Consider the following 14,302-nt stretch of genomic DNA (forward strand, 5'->3'; position numbering starts at 1 on the left):
GTAATAGTAATTCAGGTATTTTAATTTTCTGCCCATCTAAAATCAGGCACCAATGACAAAATACAGTCTATTTATCACTAGCCGCTATGCCCCTTCGTAGTAAACTTGTATGAATAGGTTCAATCTCTAGGGCTCAAGCGTGATTTCCATGATTACCGACGAATGTAAACCGTCCCGTCGAAAGGCCGCAAAGGATGTGTCGGTTTCTTCGCTATCCTGCTTACAAAAAGTTCTACTTGCTCGAATAGTAGCAATTTTTTTGATTCTCCAAGATGAAAAGCCAGTGTGAGTGCGAAAAGTGTTGTATTCTATAAGAGGAGATGACTATATGTTTGCTACCAGGGTTATTGCCAGACCAGCCAGACAACCTTCCACGCACCCATCTCAACAAATTGTATGTCAAGATCTCATATAGCCACCGTTAATCTCCTTCCCATGTCACCAACCGCATGAGCCCATAATTATGCGATTCTACCAACCAAACTCGACCAGTGTCTTTTCGTCGTCCACAAGCGTTCCAAACAGCTCCTTGGGGTTACCCTCAGTGGCAGCGCGCACAAGAGGCCTAGCTCCCTCCTCTGCTGATTTGACACCTTGACCGCCACCGAAGTTAGTGCGACAGTAGCCTGGGGCGGCGAGAACAGCGAGAATGTTCTCTTTTTCGAGAATAGTAGCATCAACAGCATTAATCATATTGATCGCTGACTTGCTGCTGCGGTAGATGGGCAGGTCCCATACTTTAGCGCTGTAATCTGAAGTAGGAGAGAGCGCCATGCCGACCTGGCCTAGGCCGCTCGACACGTTGACAATACGTCGGTCATGGTACTTTGAGGCGCGAATCAGGGGTAGGAAAGTGGAGGTCATCACTACCACACCGAATACATTGGTTTCAAATACAGCTCGGTAGGCCTCACGTAGGGTAGCGTTGGGGTTGGCAGGTCTATTAATGCCAGCGTTGTTGATTAGGATATCCAGTGATCCGAACTTTTCTTCGACGAACTTGGCTGCGGCAGTGATAGATTCGTCTGAGTCGAGATCAATAACAATAGGCGTCAAAGAGCCCTCAACGCTAGACTCTTGCAGTTCCTTGACTGCTCCTTCGGCTTTTTCCTGGGAGCGGGCGGCGATAAGAAGATTGTATTTTCCAGTGCTAGCCAGCTGCTTTGCGGTTGCGAAACCCAGGCCTTGGTTCGCACCGGTGATCAAAATCAAGGGCTTAGTTGTGGCGGCCATGACGGGAATGTTTGATGATTGGTTGGAGAAGGATGAAAGATATCAGAATGTAATAATCGACTTCTTCCGGAAGACAGAGAATAGCATTTCAATTTAATACCTGATATCCGAGACAAAGAAATTCCTTTTGTTAACGGAGTTAAGATAAATACCCTGGAAAGACTCTGGACTTACCGGACTTATAATTTCCGAATGTCACGATCCCTGCGAGTTCTTACGATCCATGTAGGGTATTACCCCAACCCCTAGTACGGAGTACATACCCGAGCTAAGCGTGAGATTCCCGATTGCCCGACACATTTCCCAGGCCGTCGAACCTTGTCATTTCCCCATTCACTAAGCTCCCATTTTGCCAAGATGTGAGATTTGAACCCCGAAATAGACTATACATCCCTACAATGAATAAATTCGTATTATATCCCCTGTCATTGAACTCCATAATCACAGATTTGATAAAAAGGTCATAGCTCTATATATCGAAATATGGCTGAAGTGACAAGACCACCCACCAAGGCATGGGCAACGCTAGCGCACTTGCTGCCCTCGGCGGGCCCTGATTGTGACTATTGGTGGAAGTTGACAGGCCTGCATCTGTCTAAAATGGTCGAAGCAGCAGGGTACACCACAGATCAGCAATATGAGGCACTTCTGTTCCATTATCATTGGATCGTAAGCTTCCCTGTTCATATTCTCCACTTTTTTCATATTCTCCAATAGAAATGCAACAACACTGACATGGTGATTTGCATAGGTTCCCTATATGGGCCCCGCGCCCGGGCCAGATGGCACCTTCAAATGGCAATCCTTGCTTGGAGTAGAAGGGTCTCCGATCGAGTATTCTTGGAAATGGAATACTGCAGGAGGCAAGCCCGATGTCCGCTACACTATGGAGGCAATATGCGCCGCTACAGGGACCCTTCTGGATCCTTTAAATCAGCAAGCCACGCTTGAGATGTTGCACCGCATTGCAGACTTCGTGCCAACAGTTGATCTTACCTGGACAAACCATTTCTTTGCCACGCTCTTCGACCATGACCGGTCTAAGTATATGCAAGAAGCCGCAGCAGGTGCACACTTTACCACTTCGGTGGTAGTGGCCGCGGAGTGGCTCAAGGGCGGCCTGAATCTCAAGACATACTTCGTCCCCCGTCGTCTAGGTCAAGCAGATGGAAAGATGCCCATGGCCCAGTGGGAGGAATCGCTCGTGAAGATTGATCCGAACAGCGCAGCTAGAGCTGCAATGCACGATTTCCTTAACACTAGCCCGGAAGGAAAATTGCTAAGTCCCTTGTGAGTCTACTATATCCGCATCTCAAGAATGAATGCTCGCTGTTTTCGGATATCGCTAACATAACTCTTAAGCATGCTGGCTGTTGATAATGTCGTCCCTGAGAAGTCGAGACTGAAGTTTTACTTCCAGTCTCCGCATACTAGCTTTGCCTCTGTGCGAGAGATTATGACTTTGGGAGGTCGCATTCCGGTCCCCGAAACGCACTTCCAGGAACTCCGCAGTCTCATCTCAGCAGTGACGGGCCTGGACGAGAACTACCCCGAAGAAGTTGAAATCCCCAGCATGTCAGACTACAACCCGGCTGCAAAAGATAACTTCGTCGAGATCGATATCTTGCTAACCGGTTATCTATACTACTTCGATATCGCTCCTGGGGCATCTCTGCCGGATATCAAATTTTATAGTCCCGTGCGTCGGTATGGACCTGACGATGGGGCTCTTGCAAAGGGCATCACTGAGTGGATGACATCTCGCGGACGGGGTGAGTATGGTCAGAGATACAGGGAAATGCTTGAAGATCTCACTGAGCACCGCAAATTGGAAGATGGAAAGGGTATGCAGACATATGTCAGCTGTCTGTTCAAGAAGGGCCAATTGGATATCACTTCCTACATTGGACCGGAGGCATTTGATCCTGTTCGGTTTTCGAAGCCTGAAGTGCATACTCCCACTCGGCGTACCCGTAGACGAAGCGACAGTCAGTGATTGACAGAGCAGCAAATGGAGGATAGCTGTTGCGAAGTATCTTATCTTTTTTTTATAGGAATGCACTATATTTCTTCTCCACAGAACCAGTTCATCATAATTCATATCGCATTTGGATCTTCTATCTCTGCTTCCAATCTAGTTAGGACTGGTTAGTCCTCATTATTTTTCCCTTTTCTCCGTTCTTTTCTCATCAGTTCAATTTCCGAAATCCTCGTCATCCCGGTCAAAATAGAGCTCCCATGAGCCGTCAACTTACACAGCCATGGAGCCCTTCCAACTCTCTGAGGTAATCCTCTTCTCAATTAGAGTGCATTTCCACGGCCCAACGAGATGATCTTCCGAAACTTTTCGTAGGCCGTATCTTACTTCGTTAGTTTCTTCGTCCACGTATATCCAAGTTAATTGCAGAGGCTCATCGCAGATCGTAGAGACCATTCCTTCCCCTTTGCAACCCCTTTTCTTTTTTCGGAATAAGGAAGAAAATATCCTGCGACTGGATGCTGTGATAAATCAGTCCAATCCTCAGCGTTAGGCTATGCAATGTATAGCTGGTTCTCAACTATATTAGTAAACAAGACAGGTTTGTTGAATTAGTCTCTTTGCAGAATACGTATCTTGTTGTTGCGCAACACTACGGAGCAACTATCAATTTACCTGCCTTCACTTGAGGTCCTGGCGCAAGAAACGACGAGGTTCGATTTCATGCCTCTGTGTTTTTCTTTCGCATTGTTCTTTGGGCTTGGAGGACTGCTTCAGTAGTATCAACGATCACAGGAGAAGCCTCTATAGCTGTTAGTAGTCCTAGGACTATCTCTCTTTGATTCTTAATTAGATTTTGAAATTATCTTGAAGAATGTTTTTATTTGCAAACGATCAGAGACGGTGGGAGCTGGTGTTGCCTGATTATTTTTCGTGAGACGCGTCACTGAGGAAAAGTGCAATCAATCTATTCCAATTGCAATCTATTTCATCCATCTCATCCACATCATATGCCATGGTTAGCATTATGATGCATTATGTCGACCCCATAGAGCCTAGTGTGTGTCCATTTTCCACATTTCAGTATGGAGGCGTATATCGTGGCTATCATATGCCGCGTTTTATCTAAGATCTAGCCCGCTTCCAATGTATATAGATTTCCGCCATTTTCGTTGCAAATATATATTTTACTATATCAATTCTCAATAATACCCTCATTGATCCACCATAATGTCCCAAGTGTAAGTCTCCACATCTCCATCCTCAGCTCCTAACCTTCTGTTCATGAAACTAATGATATATCTATAGACACCGGCAAAAAATCAGCAAGGAATCCGAAGAAGCGCAACCACAGCTTCAATCCCCTCCCAATCACACAGGAGGCCGCGAGCCCGCAAAACTTGCACGAAGAGCGCCCGCGCCACAAGAGTATGAGGACGATGTAATGCCAGCTCCTCTTTCTGGTAGGAGGATTAGTCTGATTCGCGGTGCGCGAATCAGGGATCGACCAGCGAAAGTGGACGAGGAGGAAGGCAGTTTGAAGATCAAAATTGACCTGCTGGAAGTTGAGGTAGAGCTCTATACACAAGTTAGGGGCGATGTGACCGTTGGTCTACTGTAAGATATGAGTTTAATTTCAACTTTAAGCAACGGTATATTTGATAACACTTATTACAATACAACTAGCTTGGTTTGATGCTCTCCTCAGAGTGTGCACTCCCAATGTTGCCTCATCGAGCCAATGCGACAAGGTGGCTTCTTGGCACTTGCAAATGCACAGTTGCTAGCAAATTAAGGGCGAAACAACATATATATATTTGGGCATTATTATTGCCACTGGTCATGAAAGAGATTTCACAATGAAACTTGTCATATTTTTTGAGGTTGATCGTTCGTAGATTGTGCTTGTGATCCATGGCGGGCGCCACATGGACCTCGGAGCTTTCCAAGATTCCAAGTCGGAGGTATTTTACGTAAGCTATATCATGAGCCCTCCGGGGCTCCACCTGCCTAGATAGGCAGGGCTAGGCCTTGGGAGGCTTGCTCTGTTTAATAGAGTCAACATTCAACAGCGAAGCCTCGTACACCATCACTATGAGAACCGCTGAGATGAATGATTTAGGTGTAAGTTCTGTCCACGGAAAGGCTCTTTTTCTTCAATAATCAACAAATCGCTTTCGGATACCGAGTCATCTTAGTCAAAACTATATTATCATCATCGTACAAACACTCCGAGATCTCTTCCATATCGATTCGATGAGGTCGTCGCGACCAATGGCTGGGCAATAAGTGATGTGATAAATAAGCGAGATGAGCATTAAGTAAGCCAAGAAAGCAGCCCTGGAGCCCAGGAGCCCTCCCTCCCTGGAGACAAGGAAGAGAAGCTAATTCGAGAGAATAATATAGATCTGGAGAAATAATGTGTGGCATTTACTATCAATCAGATCGTTATCCACAAGTTACGAGTTCTTATCAATTTTTTTTTTCGTGCAAAAGGTATCGGAGGCTAGCCCCGTCTCTGCTGACAGTGTCAACCAGGAAAATAAGGGTCTCCGGCTTGGAGTGTTGTAAATCAAGTATCTTGAACTAACGATAGGCTACGGGGCAAGCGGTCCGTTGTCGGAAGCTTGGCTTTAAGTTCCTCGGTAGCGCAATAAATGCCGATCTCCCGACTTCATTTTTTATCAGCACACGATAATTGGCCTAGGGATCATAGGTGGGGGAAGACTTCTTCAGCGTACTTGGGACATCTACAGCGGGAGGTCCTTTGCTTGGCTACCCCTTTGAGAAGCTACCCCTTTGGGCTCGGTTGTCGGAGTGCTTCTCGTGAATTATTTTGCCAAGGGTGGCTTATCATTCTTCTTGCCTTTATTGTTATCATTGGCGTGCGGACTGGTATATTCATCTTGGGTGTCGTTGTTGTTATGGCTTAGTGGAAGCAGGGGACCTATCCGCCTTGCCTTACGCAGAAAGACTACCTCAACATTGGTAGATAAAAACCAAAAGGCAAATTAATCACAAAGTACAAATGCCGACATCAAGAAAAAGCGATTTAACCAGATGAAAAGCAAACTTTCCTCTACTGCCGAGGAAAATGTAAATACTGCAATGTAACACCTCGAGACGGCTGAGGAAAACACATTGGCCAGATCCCCTCAGTTTCACAGAAGATAACAACAAAAACGTCCGCAAGCCCGAAAACATCTCCTCTGCCAAGCTCCTGGCACTTGGTGGACTGCATATCAATGTTCACCTGGGAACTCATTTCGGCTTACGGCGGCATCTAGCGTCTTGGTATCTTACTGCAGATCATGGCGCTTGGAATTCATCATGTGAATTCGCACCAGATCTGAAGGAGATCGCGCTATCATTATCAGTAACTCCCGGGTTGGAACATGCATTTTATATCAGAGTGAATCGGGATAATGAAGCTGAAATAAAAGGGGCTAGAGGGAGGGGGTGAGGAATGCAGCGGTTTCTTGGCTAAAACGGTGGCTGCATTAGATGTGAGATACTTACTGGGATTGTGCATAGCATGGCCCGGCTTATCGTGATTTACATGACTACTCCTTGGGTAAAAATGAGATTCTCCTCACGGAAACTGAGGCGATGCACTAGTTACATATTACAAAAGCACGAGGCTTACATTTTGCTGGTGATTCGGCAATTTTTGCAACTCTCCACTACATCAATTGACATAGAGCGGGCTTTTAACACGCATCCTTGTCTTCGCTTCTATGCTCTAGGTTAACTCTTGCATACGGGCATATGGATGCAACCATCAAGGAGTGTGGCTTTCTCCGCTAGTTCTTGGCGAAATTCAGGGTTTCAAGGTGATACGGCTGTCTATCATCACTTCTGTCACACGTAGAATAAACTGTAACAGAAGAATCTATATTTGTTTGTATGACTCAAGTGTAACCAGCGATTCTTAGGCTATACTAGTACCTACAGTGTACTATAGAGAGTATGTGGCTATCCTTACCTTAATTCAGCCCTATCCGAGACTACTCGACTAGTTATCCACTATTATTGCGTGCTGAGCTTTCAGGCAGCCAAATTCAAAAAGGGATTAGTTGTAATATTCAAATATTGGCAATATTATATAGACCTGAGGATATCCTGCAGACAATTCTACTCCGTACTAGTTTGTCTACTTGCAGGTGAAAGGGACCGCAATCGGACCAAACCCCGAAAATTAACTTTTCCCTCGGAAGTCGCCTCGTGCCGTTCAGGAACGCGAAAATTCTGTACTACGGCTTTTACCTGTGATCTCGATCTATTTATTACCCTGTACTCCCGGAGTACACTTTCACACTATCCCGCCAAAATGGAGAAAACACCGCCCTCGTCCTCACCAGACCTCGAAGCCCCCGGCATCCCCGCCAAACAGTCCAGCGTCGCCCAACGATGGAAGGAGAATCTGACACCCACACACGCAGACTTGGTCTGTCTGATGCTCACTTTTCTCACCGGTCTATGCGATAGTAGCGCTTATAATGCGTGGTCCTGTTTCCTTGGAATGCAAACTGGTACGAATCCTAGCCATCGCTCCCCCGCAAAGGGGGGTCACCAAAACAAAGCAACAAAAAACCCCGAAACACAAGATCAAAACAAACTAACAACCCCTCCTCAAAACAGGAAACACCATTTTCCTCGGTCTCGGCGCCTCCAATCAACCAAACAACAAGCCATGGGGCTGGCTCAAGTCCTTTGTCTCGATCTCATCCTTCTTTTTCGGCGCGATGATCTTCTCGATCGCAATGCGCAGCGTCGGCGCCCTCCGTCGCGGAACCATGTTTATTTCGTTCTTCGTGCAGACCATCCTCATCATCATCGCCGTCGCATTAATCGAAGCCGACCTCATCCCCCACACCTCCTCTGACGCCACCCTAACCGGCGGCTCGCTTTTCCTCGAGTTGATCCCTATCGGCCTGCTGGCCTTCCAATCCGCTGGCGGAATGACATGCAGTCGTGCGTTGGGCTACAATGAGATCCCGACCGTGGTCTTGACGAGTGTTTACTTTGATATTGCTTCCGACCCGAAGATCATTGATAAGCCGACTGCAAATGCTAAGCGCAACCGTCGTATTGGCGGCGTTGTGTCTCTGCTTATCGGTGCTATTGTCGGTGGTTGGTTGAGTCGTAGCAGTGGTGGTATGCAATCTGCCCTGTGGATGGCTGCTGGTATGAAGTTTGTTGCTGCCATTGCGTGGTTGTTCTGGAAGGCTGCCCCGGCGAAATAGATCCGCGAGGCTGGTCAGTGATGTTGGTTATACCTTGTTCTGGTGTTATAGAGATTGAGTAGATTTAAGATTTAAAGTTAGATATGCATATTGTGCGTATATCAATGTTAATACATGTTTCTAATGCAGGTATTTAAGCCTACGAATATAACTCTATAGGAAGCATCTAACGAAGTTGAAGTGCTTGAAGCATCGGGTCACAAGGAGGTACTAAACTCGGAGAGCTATCCAATTCTTCTAATATAAATGACTAGGGTTTCGAAGCACTACATGGATCTGCCCAGGGTTGGCCTCCACCGAGATCTCACACCCCTGTCGTCCAATTCCACATCGTGCCCTTTGGGTCATTCGATTCATATAATTGCGCACAGCTCCATTCAGAACTCAGACTCTAATTATATTGTATGAGTCATGTTCCTAATGTGTATGATGATTGGCTGTGATAAGCGTCGGACTACTCCGTACAGTGACTGGACATAAGTTTTTAACACCTGGCCCCACACCCCCTTGATTATATAATATAATGCCAGTCAAAAACCTTCATACTATGAATCTAGTATGGTGTATACAGCCCCTGGCTTTCAATAAGAGCTTCCATCCGGTGCAGCATCATCTCACAGAGATAATCTTGATAATATACTTTGATTTACCACATGTCTGCTGCGCAGTAGCCAACAAAATACCCTTTGTAGTGTCGCATATATAGCTTTCCTATACGTTTTAGGTAGGCGGTATATTCTTATACGGGCGGTGAGCTATGTGGGGCAATAGGTGTGTTCAAAACATATGCCCACTGACTGTATATCGGATTTCACCACAATGGGCCCCCACATTGCGTATTATTTGAATAAGAATACGCCATCGAGTTCTTGAGCGTTGCATTAGGGACCTCTCCAGTTGAGAATGTACTTTGCTGGAATGAGGTATCCATGTAACAGGACCAGACTAGGTAGATCTCTTGCTCTCTCTTGTTCTCTACTTTCTTCTACGATCGTATCGCTGTCTGATACGATCTTGGTTGAAATTGATTCCCCTGCGGAACTAATTTGAACGGATTCACATTTTAAGACACTTCATGGCTCTGGAAACTTGTGAGTGCAGGTGCTATGTAAACATTGCTAGGTCTCAGGTGGAACTATGAGAGGCAGTTCAAACAGCCCAGTCCAAATAAGGTTAGCCCGGATATGCAGGCCATATGGTAATCTTTTTTGACCGCCATGATATAGAACTCTCCTGTTTACTTGTGTCTCAACCCATTCATATCCTATCATTTCCATCTTAGTCCAGTCTCACCTTTAGATATATTTCACTTGGTCATTTCTAGTTTCTATACAAACTCCTGCACCTACATTCTATTCTGTCACAATAGATGAAATCAAGCTTAGTATAAATGGAGCTCATGGTAAAGAGACTATATTTGGAATCTTGAATTGAAAAAAGCACTCAATGCATGTAGTGGATAGAAGTTGAATTGAACTGCGCGTATCAGTGAGCACCATAGCCTTCAACTCCTTATTTAAGGAATTCTTCAGCCGCAAGAATACAACTAGTATGGAAGGCCGTAACGGCACCGTGTCACGCGGTGACCGACTCCTCGCCCTCAATAAGAGTTCCAAAGGGGACTCACCTGAGACATGCTGGTTTCAGCAAGATAATGAAGGCGTCGATGGTTTAGTCCGGAAGGAAGGACAAGAATCATATCACCACGGACACCCAGAGTCTCCTCGTCGTTCAACCAAAATTGTTTGGCCCAGCTCAGAAGCGACAACAACTCATCGCGGAGCAATCATGAACACATGAGGACGGCCGAGGTCTTCGATTTTCCACTTCTTGCTATGAGGTAAACTTAGAAGGGTCATGCAGTGACTGACGGTCTCCCTCGCTTTGCTGGGTCTTTTCCGCAAATTGTTCCCAGGTCTTAGCTTTGTGCCATTTCTCAATGACACAGGACCATTCTATTTATTCCCGTTGAGTAACCGCTTTGAAGGTGATTACTCGGGACAGTTTCCGATGCCGGACTACGCTTTTATTCTTCAATGCAGAAGAACATACCCCGAGCGCACACCCAGCTGTAGCCAGGATGTCCGTATGACTCTGTTGCAGGTGTTATGTAGATTTAAGCCCACTGAGCCCACGTCGTAGGTTGTAATGAGAAGTTATCGGGCGAACAATAGTTTCAAATGTTCTACTGATCAGCCTCGAATCCTTCCGGGCCTCGATTTGGCACTCTTCTGGTATTCCTGACAGGGGTTCCTCCAAGTTTTGGCTTTTGGCCCCCGAAAACACATGAGCTACGGGGATATACTCAACTTCGATCAAAATAAACAGTAAAGTCTTCCTGATTCTTGGAATATTTTGATTGAAGTGGGGTATGTCTCCAAGCGAATGTCACCTTGGGTGTTTTCCGGGAGAAGCCAAGTTATGGGGGCTGAACTGAGAGGATGAATGATATCACAGGTATGGGCATAATAGCCCTGGAGGTAGCTCAGGAACTAAGCAGGGCCCCTGGGGCTATGCCAAATTTGTGACATCATTTGAGTAGGGGGCCGGAAAGGAAAGAACGACCTTACAACATGAGCTTCAAGTAACTATATAAGAATTCACCCTCTCACCATTCCAAAATTTCAATCCAGTCTTCTATCTTATTTCTCTTAAGCTATTGCACTTTCAAATCAATTTAGTCAGCAATCAAAATGCTCTCTATACTACTTGCTGTTCTTCCTGCCTTATTGGTAGGCACTTCTGCTGCCGCCGTGGTGCCTCGCGATAGAACCTGCACTCTCGAACTCTGGGAGCGTCTCGGTCAAGTGAGTTGAAACAACCTATCTCTGATTTATAGTTAATTGACTTGTTGAATAGAACCCCGTTGTTGGCGGCGATAACTCGCACACTTGTGGTGTGGAACTTGACTACGGTGACGGCCGAAAGGATACCCTCACTACAGAATGCAATAAGATCTGGCACTCAGGCGATCATTGCTACGATTCACAGTTACCGAACTCCATCTGGTAATACTGCTCTCCATTATCGCCACCCATTTAGGGACAACATGCTAATTATGCTGGCTCTGACTTACAGCACCCATACGAGCGGTAGTACTGATGGATATATGAACTATGGTGATCAACACAAGGACTTCAACGAGGATGACTGCAAGCAGGACGACTCGGCAAACCCTACGGGAAATGGACATAACATTATATGTACCTTTTCGTGTACCTAGATAGGCACCCGTACAAACCGGCCCCTGGTTTAAACGAGGAAAAGAGAAGGAAGACCAAGCACGGATTTAATGGCCATCAATCTCAAGCCTATATAGAATACTGAAACGAAATGACTTTTACATTAGTGGGGAGAACTCGGAGTAGGTAAAATGCAATAGTGTACCTCGAATTCACTATGAACACCCCAGGAGATATGTGGAACCCGACAACATCCATGTTGAAGTTAAAGCCTCTAAATTGACACACAACATCGGCTTATAAAAAAATAAATAGCTACAAGTTCAAAATATCGAGTAACCTCGGAAGTTTCAACAACCTTGATTTTAGCCGGATCGGGCCGCAAGCCATGCCGCAAGCCACTTGGAATATCAGGTACGAACCTCTCAACATAGGCAACAGTAAATAAGTAAATAACCCTTCACTAGGTGAGGCAGCATTTCTTGAATTCATATGCCCACACAAACGTCTGTATCGCATATCTTTCTATATTCGGACGTGATTTTCATTAAACTTGATTTGTGGCGGCCTTGTTTTTGGCGCATTCTTGGGGCGATGAGGTCAACGTTTGGCGCTAAGTAGTTTTAGCCCCCTACTATGAGTTAATACACATAAATAGTTCGTAAGAGTCTCTGCAAAGACAATTCTCTCTCTCTCTACAAAATCACCTCGCCTTCCAACTACAATATTGACACAAGCCCATCTAGTTTCGAAGTCGACTATTATATCACGTCTTATCTGGCTAGACTAAAACTATGTTTGGAAAATCGAAAAAGACCGAATCGCAGTCATCAGCTTTTGAAAAGCCAAAAGAATCCCTACCAGATCCTGCGTTGAAATGGGGAATTACCCCTTCTAAGCCATATGACCCCAATGAAAAACCTGGACCCGATCATCCAGTTCATCAAATTCCTCTCGAGAAGCAAGAAAAGATGCGAAAGAAGGGAATCAACCCTGTACTGAAAGCTGAAATTTATCAGGCCCAAAAAGGAGAAGGTGGCTTTTGGAGCAAAGTTGCACAAACTTCTTTCGGTGGTGGATGGATCAAATAAGGTATGATTCGGTGGCATTGAGAGCCTCAATGACAAGCTTTCTTGAAATTTACCTAATGAACAAAGTAAATGGTTTGCAGATTCAGAGAAGAGGTATCACTATAATTGAGCATATTTTAGGAAATGTACGGTGATTCAATTTGGTTAGATTTCTGATGTGTTTGTATAAAGCCTGTAGGAACTCCCAAATATGAAATACCCAATCTTTAGGGTCAGGCCAGATGAGAAAATTGTCTTAGGCAAACTTGCTTAAAAAAAATTATGGAACAGTTAGCAACATGTAGCATCTTTTATCTCTATAAAAGCTTTTAGAGATAAATTCTTTCATTTTCTCATAGAATTCCCAATGTTACCGCCAAAACAACCGCCCATAGTTTTGCCAGATATATTGCCACATGCAAATACCGGGGCCCCGCAAATATTAGATCGTCGCAAGTGATATCTCGACGTCATATAGTCCGTTCTATAGTTCATTCTAGGGCCTCACTAACCTCGGAAGACATCAAAGGTAATGTTTTCTCAGGAGGCTTGGTGGCTTATTCAGAAGCTTATAGGTTTCAACAGCTCATATGCACTGCTTTCGCCTGCACATAACCGGTTGCAGTTGGTAACACCCTCAACCAGGGTAGTTACTAGGCCAACAGGATCAATGCGCTTCGATCGCCACGAAAAGGATGGATAAAGAAGGTACTATCCGTGGGATATACCAAAAGTGACAATAAAAATAAAGCTGCGTGGCAAAAAAGCTGTGACGGCATGTCCATACAATCAATAACCATAAATTGCCTCAAAATAACCACGGCCCACAACAAGCATCAATTGACTGGCTCAGGCTAAATTAAATTCAGAACATAATAGAATCAGTGGCACAACTAGATGCATCTGAATGGCAAGTGCGGAGAAGAGGACCCAAGGTGGTGGTGAATGTCATCGTCATGATCAAATCATTGCCACCACCTTCAATCTCATAAATAGGAACAGTTCTATGTAGATGCTAAGACACCTTATCATACAAACCAAGCGAAAAACTAAACATAATCAAAGAACAATTGGTATGCTATTTCCTTGGCCTTATGTGTGAGAAGAGCGTCTGGAGATGACGATGGGGGTTGCGACGCTCTATAGAACTCTTGCTAACATTATGAAGACACTATGCCTAAGGATCAAGGCCAAAACCAAAACCGAGGCCAAGAAGCTCCTGGCAACAGAGCTAGGACCCACGCTACACAAAAAGCCTCTCACAGCGACATGGGCCCTTCTGAACTTTTGAGTGAACACATGGACTCCGCTGGCAACCCAGTACCCGACGCAAGCTGGGGCCCTACGAGAAAACAACCTGACGAGGATACCGACTTGTTTGAGGCTATGAACGCAGATACTTCAGAGTTTGAACATTGAAGAATCGTCCATGTGCATTGCGGTTAGTCTATATCGGGGAGAATCGAACAACTTGAATGCGAAAGGGTTTTCCACATGTGTTGAATGAAAATCAAATAATTATAATATTTATTTTTTTTAAATCAAAGCAGTTGAAAAAATGATCTACTGCAGGTTTCAATAATATGTTTCAAT

General features: G+C 45.2%; 8 protein-coding genes across 8 annotated transcripts; 7 read left to right on the forward strand and 1 right to left on the reverse strand.

Annotated features, from left to right (window-relative positions):
• Window positions 1-471: 471 nt before the first annotated feature.
• N7479_010496 (uncharacterized protein) lies at window positions 472-1,233 on the reverse strand (the record flags this gene model as incomplete). The annotated part of the gene is made up of 1 exon (XM_057258187.1): window positions 472-1,233. One exon carries the CDS (start codon window positions 1,231-1,233, stop codon window positions 472-474), a length of 762 nt encoding a protein of 253 aa, XP_057105645.1.
• Window positions 1,234-1,716: 483 nt separating this feature from the next.
• On the forward strand, window positions 1,717-3,229 carry nscD (prenyltransferase nscD; the record flags this gene model as incomplete). Its single annotated transcript, XM_057258188.1, has 3 exons — window positions 1,717-1,902; window positions 1,985-2,523; window positions 2,596-3,229. 3 exons carry the CDS (start codon window positions 1,717-1,719, stop codon window positions 3,227-3,229), a joined length of 1,359 nt encoding a protein of 452 aa, XP_057105646.1.
• A 1,212-nt stretch (window positions 3,230-4,441) lies between these two features.
• Window positions 4,442-4,832, forward strand: N7479_010498 (uncharacterized protein; the record flags this gene model as incomplete). The annotated part of the gene is made up of 2 exons (XM_057258189.1): window positions 4,442-4,452; window positions 4,520-4,832. 2 exons carry the CDS (start codon window positions 4,442-4,444, stop codon window positions 4,830-4,832), a joined length of 324 nt encoding a protein of 107 aa, XP_057105647.1.
• Window positions 4,833-7,541: 2,709 nt separating this feature from the next.
• N7479_010499 (YoaK family protein) lies at window positions 7,542-8,457 on the forward strand (the record flags this gene model as incomplete). Its single annotated transcript, XM_057258190.1, has 2 exons — window positions 7,542-7,743; window positions 7,853-8,457. 2 exons carry the CDS (start codon window positions 7,542-7,544, stop codon window positions 8,455-8,457), a joined length of 807 nt encoding a protein of 268 aa, XP_057105648.1.
• Window positions 8,458-10,008: 1,551 nt separating this feature from the next.
• N7479_010500 (uncharacterized protein) lies at window positions 10,009-10,257 on the forward strand (the record flags this gene model as incomplete). The annotated part of the gene is made up of 1 exon (XM_057258191.1): window positions 10,009-10,257. One exon carries the CDS (start codon window positions 10,009-10,011, stop codon window positions 10,255-10,257), a length of 249 nt encoding a protein of 82 aa, XP_057105649.1.
• An 893-nt stretch (window positions 10,258-11,150) lies between these two features.
• N7479_010501 (uncharacterized protein) lies at window positions 11,151-11,469 on the forward strand (the record flags this gene model as incomplete). Its single annotated transcript, XM_057258192.1, has 2 exons — window positions 11,151-11,264; window positions 11,317-11,469. 2 exons carry the CDS (start codon window positions 11,151-11,153, stop codon window positions 11,467-11,469), a joined length of 267 nt encoding a protein of 88 aa, XP_057105650.1.
• Window positions 11,470-12,433: 964 nt separating this feature from the next.
• N7479_010502 (uncharacterized protein) lies at window positions 12,434-12,730 on the forward strand (the record flags this gene model as incomplete). Its single annotated transcript, XM_057258193.1, has 1 exon — window positions 12,434-12,730. One exon carries the CDS (start codon window positions 12,434-12,436, stop codon window positions 12,728-12,730), a length of 297 nt encoding a protein of 98 aa, XP_057105651.1.
• A 1,152-nt stretch (window positions 12,731-13,882) lies between these two features.
• N7479_010503 (uncharacterized protein) lies at window positions 13,883-14,128 on the forward strand (the record flags this gene model as incomplete). Its single annotated transcript, XM_057258194.1, has 1 exon — window positions 13,883-14,128. The coding sequence occupies one exon, from the start codon at window positions 13,883-13,885 to the stop codon at window positions 14,126-14,128; it is 246 nt and encodes an 81-aa protein (XP_057105652.1).
• Window positions 14,129-14,302: the final 174 nt, after the last annotated feature.

Source organism: Penicillium vulpinum (genome assembly GCF_028829585.1).
Source record: "Penicillium vulpinum strain IBT 29486 chromosome Unknown utg000004l_segment0_segment0, whole genome shotgun sequence".
In the NCBI taxonomy this organism is placed as follows: Eukaryota; Fungi; Ascomycota; class Eurotiomycetes; order Eurotiales; family Aspergillaceae; genus Penicillium; species Penicillium vulpinum.